This window comes from Rhea americana, unplaced genomic scaffold (assembly GCF_003343005.1).
Source record: "Rhea americana isolate MKP2758 unplaced genomic scaffold, rheAme1 scaffold_38, whole genome shotgun sequence".
In the NCBI taxonomy this organism is placed as follows: Eukaryota; Metazoa; Chordata; class Aves; order Rheiformes; family Rheidae; genus Rhea; species Rhea americana.
This window is the reverse complement of record NW_028186512.1, coordinates 2682683-2693828: the sequence shown is the minus strand read 5'-3', so window position 1 is coordinate 2693828 and position 11146 is coordinate 2682683. Positions and strand designations below refer to the sequence as shown.

Genomic DNA, 11146 nt, shown 5'->3' with positions numbered 1-11146 from the left:
AAAAAAAAAAAAGAAAAAATCCCTGTAGGCGTAAAAGTAGAAGAATACATGACAAATGTAGTGAATGCAAGGGTTGGCTTTTGTTTGTCCCCAGACGTTAGGGTTGTATATATGCTCTTGATGGCTGTCTCTTATAAAAGTATTCTTATCTGTTTATTCTCTTAAAAATAATTAAAATAAGCTTTAGTTCTTTACTATGATAACAAAACGATGAAAATTCTCTAGATTCTCTCTTTTTTTTYCCCCTCCCCTATGGAAAGCAAGAACTATATTTTGTATTTAAAACAGTAGATATGGATGAAATAAAAAGCAGTGATTGTACATGTTTTTCACTAGAATGCTTACAACTGTTTTGAGTAATTTAGGAGAGGTAATGTCTTTTTCTTTCTCCTTAGGGTGTCTGCAAACAGAAGTGAACTGATAACCTCTGCTACTTTTAATTGCAAACAAAATGAAGATCCCCTCTTTATTGCTGAGATTCCCTTACTGTTATTTTTCCGGGACTTACTTCAAGAGCTTCCACTTCAGTTCCAGATCAGATTTTTTGTGCACTGAATCTCTTAGGCCAGTGCACCTGTACTATTCGAAACGGATGCTTTCGTTAAAAGGCTTGAAGAGGGAGCTGTGTCATCAAACGGCCTTTGACCACCAGATAGAGAGACTTTCTGACAGAGAACAAGGACTTGTAGACAAACTTTACAGTGGATTAATACAAGGTCATAGAGCCTGTTTAGCAGAAGCCATTACCCTTGTAGAATCAGCTCACCACAGGAAAAAGAAAATAGCCCAGGTGCTTCTTCAGAAGGTATTATCCTACCACAGGGAACAGGAAAAGATAAATCAAGGAAAGCCACTTGCCTTTAGAGTGGGTTAGTCTCTTTATATCTGTCCGGTAGTTAATTTGATACAATTGTAATGATCACTTACCACTATTGCTCTTTAAGCATTATGATCTGCAGTTTTGCATCATTGATTTCTTGTGGTTTGTAGCAAATCCAGATCAGTTCTGTTGTCCAGCAGAATGACGTCTTGAGATGGAAAATGCTCTTGAAAAACTCCTAAAAATAATTGTTGTTTGTTGAATGTTTGGGGAGGTTTTTGCTTTTTGTGCAGCTGTTACGAGCTGAAACATTAGGCAGTTTGTTTGCGTGATTGTTCCAATCTATTACCTGCACTCAGATAAGGAAGGATGTGACCAAGCAGACCATTCTTGTTTTTCTGAAGTATATGTTCTTCTGAGTGCTTCCTCAATCCCTTCATGAATCCACAAAATGAATTTCCTGTTTTGTGGCCCTCCTTTGAAGCAGCCTGCTATTCAGCTGAGGAGAGTTGAACCTGATTCTCTTGGAAATAATAAAATATTTTTCGCTGGCAAAGAAATGGACTATGAAGGCATGTCATGCCCAGCTGCTATCCCTCATATAAATGTACAAAGGTAGCAAGAAGAAAACTTAGGTATGGGAATGAGAAATATTTGGTGCAGGTTGACAGGCTTATCTTTGTTTGGATGCTTTGAATCATATGTAAAGTGTCTGATTTTTGAAATAACAGCTCTTCAAGGTAAGAGTTTTTGCTTTTAAAGCATGTCTTGTAGAATTAGCAAATCTAAAAAGTACAGATTTAGGATATTATACTTTAAAGGTTTTTTAAGCTATTATAGATTAATTTGTTCTGAGAGGAGGGAATAAAATTGGGTAAACAATGTATGTTGGAATGGGTGGGGTTAGTGGTTGTGAAGTGAGCAGCCCTGTCTGGAGTGTGCTAGTGTATTGTATTGTGTTTCAAGTCAGTTACAACTGCTCAGTTAAAAGTATCAGTTCTGGTATGCTCTTTTATTTGCCAAAGTATGAAGTACAAATTGTTGGGAACTTCTTAATGTTGACTGTGTTTGTGTGATATATTATTTATTTGACCAACAAGATGTTTCTTCCTGTTTTCCTAATGTGTTTGTTTAGGGTTGTCTGGTCCTCCCGGTGCTGGGAAATCAACTTTTATAGAATGCTTTGGGAAAATGCTTACAGAAAGAGGACATAAAGTGTCAGTGTTGGCTGTAGACCCTTCCTCTAGTACAAGTGGTGGTGAGTATGACTCAGAGTTTGAGCCATGTTGCTAATACCTGGTCAATGAATATATAACGAATATATTGACATAAATAATGGAACTTTAATCATTTTCTAATGGGTTGGTGCCAGCAAACATCATTCTTTTTTCAGGACTTCCAAACCATTAGAGAAGATACTACAATACAGCTATTTAGAAGAAACATACTTCAGCACTGCAATGACTTAGAGCTAAGAAAGACTATATTGTCATATGTATATATTTGAGACACATCAGTAGAGTAACAAAATATGATACTAAGACTATAGCAGTTATATGAATTGAGCAGTTCTTATCTTTTGGAATGTGCATTGTGCCTGTAAATGTCAGTGAATTTGATTTAAATTTTGTATGAATGGGAGGAAGGCAGGGATGCATGTCAGTTTTCTTAAAAAAAAAAAAAAAAAAAAAAAAAAAAAAAAAAAGACATAATAGGAATTGTAAGATATCTTTTTCTTGAGATTTGTCTATTTGGAAAGAAACAGCAAAGATTAATTGTATAGCCTGCTGTGTGTAGGCCACAAAAAGCTATCAGGAATTGTAGAATCCTTTCTGACCTAGAGCAAATTCTTTAGATTTGGAAGCAGTAAGGTCTGCTTATGCTTAGGTATTTCCAGCTTCTGATAGGCAGAAGAGCTAGTCCTAAGCAAAGTCATCAGCAACTGTTATTACAATATTTTTATATGACATTTTCTTCCAAGAGATCCAGCTTTTCTCGCACTCATTTTTTTGGAAAAGAAATCTGTCCAATTTGGCCTTTTGAAATACTTCAGTATTTCATGTTTAAGGTTCTCTGTTGGGAGATAAAACACGAATGACTGAGTTGTCAAGAGATATGAATGCATACATCAGACCATCTCCAACCAGAGGGACGTTAGGAGGTGTGACGAGGACCACAAATGAAGCTATCCTGCTGTGTGAAGGAGGAGGCTATGATGTTGTTCTTGTGGAAACAGTAGGTAAGTGTTTCGGATTTTCTTCTAATTACTCTACTCTGATACCTGTATAAGGCGTACCACCAATTACGTGTTTTCTACGTTCTTTTGTTTTTGTTTTTGCTTGGTTTCTTTTGTATGTGATCTTTGGTTGGAATAAGTCTTTTAGTCCTATACAGTTTGTAAATATACTGTGTTTCATATTGGCTTTGTTTATGTTTATAATGTTTTTTATGTTTGTTTTTTTTTTCACCTCAGAAACCTGGTGCTATACTGGGATGTCTCATAACTAATGTTATTAAAATGAAAGTCTGCCATGAATTCTGAACTTAATTTTTCAGGTGTGGGACAATCAGAATTTGCTGTGGCTGATATGGTTGATATGTTTGTATTACTGCTACCACCTGCAGGTGGAGATGAATTACAGGTACTTTACAGTTTCTGTTATTAAACTACTAACTACAATCAAAAAGAGCAATTTAAATCGAAGATGGAATATCTGTCTGTGTGCTAAATCTGTATCAATAGCATTTTATAAATTGCTGTCCTACTATTGAAGTCTTTTCCTAGCCTTACCAATTTATTGCACACTTGGGATCTGAATTTTTCCAGATTTTGGAAATATTAAGATAAAAGGTTTTGATTCTCTCTGGCTTTTTGTGATGTACTTTCTAGTTATCCCTTTTTCTCTTTGATTTCTGGGAAAAAAAAAATGTTAGTTTGGCAGCCTTGATCATAGAATGATAAGGTTGGAAGGGACCTCTGGGGATCGTCTAGTCCAGCCCTCAGCATAGCCCTGTACTGGGATCRAACCCATGACCTTGGCATTAGCAGCACCACGCTCTAACCATCTGAGCTAAACCTACATGTTTYRGTTAAATCTCTATACGTAAAATAGATTCTCTGGTAAACTGCGATATTCAGGTTCAATGTCCCTGTTCCAAAGCAGAGTAGTAACTATTGATTAAAGAGGCTCCTGATACCACTCTTGTATCACTCTCTCACACACTCTCGCTCACTTGCTCACACTTGGCAGGTGCCACCAAAAACTAATGAGGCTTTCCTGGACTGCTTTCTGTGATAAATCAGTGTGTTGCAGTCATTCTGGGTATTCATGATTTATCTCCATGTTCCATTTAGGGTATCAAGCGGGGTATAATTGAGATGGCAGATCTAGTAGCTGTAAATAAAGCTGATGGTGATTTAATTGTGCCTGCACGGAGAATACAAGCTGAATATGTTAGTGCTATGAAGCTACTTCGCAAGCGATCAAAGGTTTGGAGACCAAAGGTTTGTGTACTTTTCTTCTTCAAGAAGTGCTGAACAAGTCAGGGTGGTTATTGTTTCATCTATCCACGTTAATCTCCCTGGGCTGTTCTTTTTTTTTTTTTTTTTTTTCCTAAAAAAAAAAAAGAATGTTGTTTTGCTTATTTTAGACTGTGCTAGAGATTGAGACCAGAGGTGAAATAGAAATAGCAGCAAAGTGTGCACATGAAACACTGCAAAACCCATTACTTCTGTCCTGAGATACAGTCTCAGCCCTGGTGGAGCTGTTACTAACATGAGTAGTCATACTAACTTGTCTTCCTCTTTGTAAATTCTGCATATCTTAAAAAGTCTGATAATCTGCAGTCTAACTCTTAAAAGTATGGTATTATCGTTATTTCACTTGTTTCCTTTATTCCTTTGCTTTCTTTTTAATTTCTCACATAAGAAAAGATGTTCTTGAGGGCAAGAAATTTATCTACTTGTATATGCAGTGTCTAGCCTTTTGGGATTCCCATCTTGAGGGCTATTGGTACTAATGCAGTATTCCATTTACTAAAAGAGGTAGTAAATTATTAAGGAACAGATTCAGTACTAGTGTTATTTTATGTATGTATATGTTCGTTGCAGTTACATACACACACTTTCACTATTCATATATACATATATATAAAGGAGGTTGCTGAGCACTAGTTGCAATGGACCGTTGAATTAAGTTTAAATCAGCTGGCCTGCTGGAGGCTCAGCCATGATTTTGTAATTTCTGTTTCTAGATGTAATGAGTGTCATAGTCATAATAGCTGAAAATCAATGACTGAAGAGATAATGCAGGAGAGAGAGTGGCTAATACTGAAATCACTCTCATTTCAGGCAAGATATTTAACCTTGTAACTTGTCATCTTTTATGAGTTATGTAAACAGATACATCTCCAACAAAATTCTGTTTGACTTTATTGATTCCTCTTGTTGCTGGAGCATATTGTTTTTAACATATTCATATATGTGGTGCATGGGTGTTTTGCTTTTCATCAGTTTATGTTTAGTTTGTCACTGTTTAATAGGAAATAGGAACTTGATTTGTTCAACTTGATAAATGAGACCCAGAAGAACTGTTTGGGATTAATGATTTAAGTAGGTTATCAGAAATCTGTCTCTGTTTCAGTGATGGCAGTGTCTGACAATTGAAAGAAAGAAAACATTAATGTCGAAGAGCTGTATTTATTAGACTGTATACAAAGAGATAAATATATAAATACATAAATGCGTATATACGTATGTTTTACCTATTTCATTTAAAAGGTCATGCTAGGTGCCTGGTATGTTTTGGCAAAATGAATTTATAGTCTGGAAAGCAAATGCAAAAAGAAGTAGAAATATCTCCTTTCTGGAATATTTAAACTGCAAAAGAGTAGCTACCTGTGTTTATCTACCAGAATATTTAATTAGTATTGAAGTAAATTAGCAAYGCTGTACTTTTTATCTAAAGGGCTTATTTAAAATGGCTCCCAATTGTTATTCAAACAGTTGGACATGCCCTATTTATCCCAAACACCATGGGATCTGAGGGGCTGTTTACAGTTGGTAGAATCTCATTTTTCAGATTTTTTTGAAAAAGAGTGAACAGGATGAAACTGCTCAGAGCTTCATTAGATAAGTGTATTGAAGCAAATTTGCCTTTCACATGCCCCGATTTCCCTGAAATCTAACTGATGCAGTGATTAAGCCCTCAAGCCCGGTAATTACATTCCTTTAAAATTTCTTCTGAATCCAACAGGTAATGCGTATCTCTGCCAAAACTGGAGAAGGCATCTCAGATATGTGGGATAAAATGACAGAATTTCGTGACCTCATGCTCATGAGCGGTGAGTTGATTGCCAAACGACGGAAACAGCAGAAAGTGTGGATGTGGAATCTCATCCAAGAAAATATGTTGGAACATTTCCGGAGTCACTTGGCAGTCAAGGATAAGATTCCACTTCTAGAAGAAAAAGTTCTTAGTGGTGTCTTATCTCCTGGGCTGGCAGCCGACCTACTACTGAAAGCATTCAAAGATGGTCTCTAAGCATATATATTCTGCTGTGTTCTCATTAAGTGCTTTATGTAAATTTTAACATTAAATCCAGTTTTTCTATGTGTGGATTCAAATGTTTTACTACAACAGACACTAGTGGAATATCCGCCTAATACTCTGTGAATATAAAGAAATTGACTTGGAAAAAATACACTGTAGGATTCTGTGTATGAGAAGAGCATGAGAAATCTGATATGAATACAAGCACTGCTTTTCAAAAAATACTACAGCTTGTATTTGGACAGAAGTACATTTCTAAATCCCCTATTTATACACAGCATAGATTTGTTGGTGGGCTTTTTGTTTTTTTGCACAAGTCTGAGGGGGACACTTCCCTGCCACATGCCCCCCAGTGACCATGCTATAGAGTTAAAACTGCTATGTTTTTATTGCAAATAGAAGTCAACACTTGCCCTGTTCTGCTTATCAGGCAAAAACAGGAATATCTGTATTTCTGCTCTAYATACATTAAACCCCCTGCATCCTGTTATCTCAGGAAGCACTGTTAATATTTTTGTTAAAGTTTGCAGAGTGATCAAGATTATATATTCAATATAGCAAAACTTTTTTTTTCTAATGGCCAAAAATGTGTGTATATTATAATGTGACTGTCTTCAGGTGGGTGGGAGAGAAAATATGAGTGTTGCAGATTTTCATGCTAATGATGGGRCCATCTTAGAGCCTGTTGACACTACAGGTTTCCACCCTAATACAGCATCAGCTGYTGCTGGTATGCATTGCCTTTTCCTTCCTCACTTTGAGTGACAGCAAGAATGGTGGACTCCATGGAAGCACCCTGACTGCAGTCTTCATTTTAAATAAATAGCGTGCATATAAATAGAATGAAGTGCTGACAGAGCCCTGTTTAGAAGGTATGTTTTTTCATTATGTACTACAAGAAGGGACTTTTTTTTATGATTCTACTTGCTAAATAGATATTTTAATACAAAAGCAAAGTTTAATTAGATTACATTTTAAATGTAAATTTCATGTAGAACCTATCACCATGTTTTAATAGCAAATGCCTTTATACTGGAATAATTGATCTCTAGCTATAATGGATAGAGGTTTTTTAATTTGACTGATTTTAATATATCTTTTATTTTCTTGACACACACTGAACGGGAAAGACTAGTGTCTTTTTATTTAAGCTTAATTTTAACCCTTGGGGTACCTAAGAAGTCTGTGTTTGGCAACCTGAGTCTGAATTTTTGAGACAATTCCAGGGTAGCAACAATTGCTTAGATTCTCTTTCTTTTTTCCTCCATTTTCTTCCAGAGTTGTTATTTCTTTTTTCCTCCTTCTCTCATCCCCATTTTTATATATGCAGTTAAATATTGTCTTCTTTTTAGATCTTCCTGCTTCAGAGTTTTATTTCCTGCCTAGRTGTAGTTTATCAACTATCAGAAAAGATGAATGAGTGTTGAAAATGCCAAGGATTTTTTTTCTCCTTTGATTGGACAAAGTGACACAAATTAAACACTGCAGAAGAAGCCTTCGTTGGCAATGCTAGGATTTTGGTTACTTTTCCCATTATATAATAGTTTCTATCTTATTACCCATATATTTTTATTCTAAAAATACAAAGAAAAAAAAGTGAAAAGCAAAAATGTAAAGCAAAATATAAATACTTTGTAATTAAAAACAAGGATCCTCATGTATTTTTGCAGTGAGATGCTAACAAAGTGTTGTRGTGATTTGTGGGGCTTGGAGCTGAGGTATTTCTTTATGAAGAAAATTYGCAGCAGTGTAGTTTGTATGAGTGGTTTCTACCACATACATTGTCAGAGCTGTAGTGCTCTATTCCCCTTATCCCTATTTCTTAAACTCTTCATCCCAAAATTTGAGATTGCAACGTTCAGTTTATAGATGTAGGGGAAGGCATGTATGGGGTGGCAGAAACACAGGGACTTCGTTATGACCTTGCTGAATTGTCATCATGAAAAAATGTAGTGTTTACAGTTTCTCTTCTATTTAAAAAACAGTTCAGGTTTCTACTAAACATGAAAGAAAATACTTCAAACCAAAAGGTGCATCTTACAACCTCTGAGCTCTAAAAATCAACTGTATATTGATGGTATCTAGTAGAACAGATGGAAAATGAATTCATGAGATAGMAGCATTTCACTGGTAGGTTCTCAACTTTTAGTAGTCTGTTTGTTTCAGGYGACAATCTCTAAGATGAGATCATCTGTGTTCAACTTTTAGATCAAACCCTTGTCATTACTTTTTCTATTGTAAGGGACTGCTATTTTCCTTATCTGTTACACTTGAACTCTCAAGCCAGTAAAATAGAACCTGCAACTTTGTTTAAATAAAGGCTGCTCTGGCAGAATACATTTTATCATTTCTTCAGATTTATTTTCTGTACCCAAATCCTTTGATCTACTCTAACCATGGGTCACTGTTGTTTTTTCATCTTATTGCTCCTTTTAAAATACAATTATTTTACTAACAAACTCATAGGAGAAGATAACACAGTGGCTTAAGGAAGTTTTACTTTCCATTCAACTGCATTTTTCTCTTACTTGAACATTGAATGAAAATTGAAGGAAATTCAGATTTGCCTTATTCATATGTTCATTTGTGCTGCAGAATTTAAATATACAGAAAAAAGCCTTATACCAAACTGGATCTCCAGAAATGACATGGTAGATGAGGTTCCTTGTTTTGTTTATCAGTGATTCTCCAACCAAATTGAAAAACTGAAGTTTTGTGTTGCGTGAACTGAGACTGAGATATGAGAATCAAGTTCATTCTTTTATAGMTTGTAAACTATTGCTATGAAATGATTTGGAGTCAACTGTTATTGAATTAGTTATGCAGTTTTGTTTATGTTCTAGCCTTTTGGGAAAACAGATTGTTTTCAGAAGGCCTGTATCATTACAACTGGTGGGCAAGAATTTAATAAGCAATTTAGCATTTCCCAAGTTGGGGAATAGCATTTGTAGCTCATCGCTTCTAGCTCTATGGGATTATATGAGGTAAAATGCACTAAAACATTGTCATTCAAATAAACAGGCTTCCTGAAAAAGCGTAGTAAGCAAATCTGTTGAGTAGGAGGGTGACATATTCCTTAGCTTCTTGAGTTAAGTTGTTCTCGTGTTAACATTGTAAACCATARCTACCACAGGACAGGATGGGAAAATACTGTAACTGTATGAGAAAATGATAGCAAGATTAATGTTGTAGGTAGAGGTATGGTAAACTACTAAACAAATTAATATGGAAGGTATGGAGCAAACTTTTCAAGTATGCAACMTCTTCTGTTCTTCCAGGTCTTGTATGTAAGCATGAAATTCTTCCCCAAGTCCCTGTATAATAGATGTTGCTGATGTTTCACAGCTGGAAAAACAAGTGTGGTAGGATTGAGTGATTTATGCAATACTCTGAAAGAGGTCAGAAGAGTGTAAGGGTTACAATTCAGCAGCCTTTACTCTGGGCCCAACGTATATTTACAGCCACGTTACTTAAGGTTGAAAAAATGCTCTTAGCAAGTTCATGCTCTTAGTGTGACTTATTCCTTTCATATCTAGTCTCTGTGTTTTCAGTGACTGGACCCAGTGACCCTTTCTTGACTACTGTTCTATTGTAATGTCCTGCTTTAAGTAGTAGAAAATCTTTCCTTGGTATCTGACTGCCCTCACCTTTTATAAATTCATTACTTCCTATTATACCTGCCTGTATATTGTATCTTTATTTGTGAAATCTGCAGTGTGTGTTAGTGATCTCTTGTGGGTTTTGAGGGGTTTTTTTGAGTTAAAGAATGTAAATTAACTTTTTTTTTTTTTTTTTTTTTTTAACTTAAACAGATCCCTACCTAAAGCTTGCTTTTTTGTAGTAACACAGCAAGACTGAATTATTGACTTACTCCACATTGGTGTAAACATAATGATTTCCTTTATATTTTTCTCTTGCTTAACGTGTCCTGTTTTTTCCTTYTTGGATGCACAGTCAAGAAGTAACATCATTGGCATTTTTTTCAAGAGTTGAAACGAGAAACTGTTCTTTACAGAGCTTAATACTTCTGTTAATATTCCTTCTGACTGTTCTAAAAGAGATGTCATGTGAGGCATGATAGAACATAGATAGACAAAATGAATATTTAAAGAAAAATTGGTATGTGCCCCCAGAACTTACAATTTGAACAGTCTGCAGTGCTCAGTCTACTAACAAAGTTTCTCTTTTAAAAAGTAGCTCAAATATTCTGTGATTCTACTCATTACCATTTCTTTTAAAAAGTTACACCCCCCCCCCCAGCAATTGGAACATAAAATCTATGGATTGAGAATAAAAATTCCAAAAGGAAAAGTTCATAAGCAATTATAATGCCTTTTTAGAATGGAAGCATTGTAAACATACATTGTTCCCTGCTGCCATAAATGCGTACAGTATGTTGACAAATGAGGAAAAGAGGAGCTGACATTCATGGTAGTCTACAGAGACGGTATATTATGAGGCAGAAAGAATAATATCTACTTTTCTATTTTCTCTAATGGGAACATAAGCGTTATGTTAGATAAAGATAACGCCAATTCCTTTTTTAAACTTTTTGGATCTGTCTAGTGAGAGGGGCTTGTCCTTTGGAACTAGACAATTTTGTTTGGGATTATAAGTAGGGAAAAAGAAGCTAATATATTCAGAAGTCTTTGTAGTTTGAGTAAATGGTTGTTCACTTGTAACAAAAAGGAAAAACTCTACATTTCAGAATGCACTTCTTTTTTTGCAGTATTACTTGATGATGGGATTCCTGTATTTCTCCTTAAAAATACTA

The 11146-nt window shown here is 35.4% G+C and overlaps 1 protein-coding gene across 3 annotated transcripts; it reads left to right on the top strand.

Annotated features, from left to right (window-relative positions):
• The first annotated feature begins 6 nt into the window (after positions 1 to 6).
• MMAA (metabolism of cobalamin associated A) lies at positions 7 to 6438 on the top strand. 3 transcript variants are annotated; one of them, XM_085313183.1, is made up of 6 exons: positions 7 to 869; positions 1956 to 2078; positions 2889 to 3059; positions 3377 to 3462; positions 4176 to 4325; positions 6076 to 6438. In XM_085313183.1, exons 1-6 carry the CDS (start codon positions 452 to 454, stop codon positions 6361 to 6363), a joined length of 1236 nt encoding a protein of 411 aa, XP_085169309.1. In that variant the 5' UTR covers positions 7 to 451; the 3' UTR covers positions 6364 to 6438. The 3 variants fall into 3 exon arrangements, with proteins under 3 accessions (XP_085169309.1, XP_085169313.1, XP_085169310.1); XM_085313187.1 differs by having other exon boundaries at positions 727 to 805; XM_085313184.1 differs by lacking the exon at positions 7 to 869 and adding an exon at positions 876 to 1560.
• The last annotated feature ends 4708 nt before the right edge of the window (positions 6439 to 11146 follow it).

Excerpts from the sequence above, each read along its gene's own strand:
- MMAA (XM_085313183.1), top strand. The coding sequence starts at position 452 with ATGAAGATCCCCTCTTTATTGCTGAGATTCCCTTACTGTTATTTTTCC. Across the intron at positions 2,079-2,888 it reads TTCCTCTAGTACAAGTGGTG|GTTCTCTGTTGGGAGATAAA; the intron begins GTGAGTATGACT and ends TTCATGTTTAAG. Across the intron at positions 3,463-4,175 it reads CAGGTGGAGATGAATTACAG|GGTATCAAGCGGGGTATAAT; the intron begins GTACTTTACAGT and ends TGTTCCATTTAG.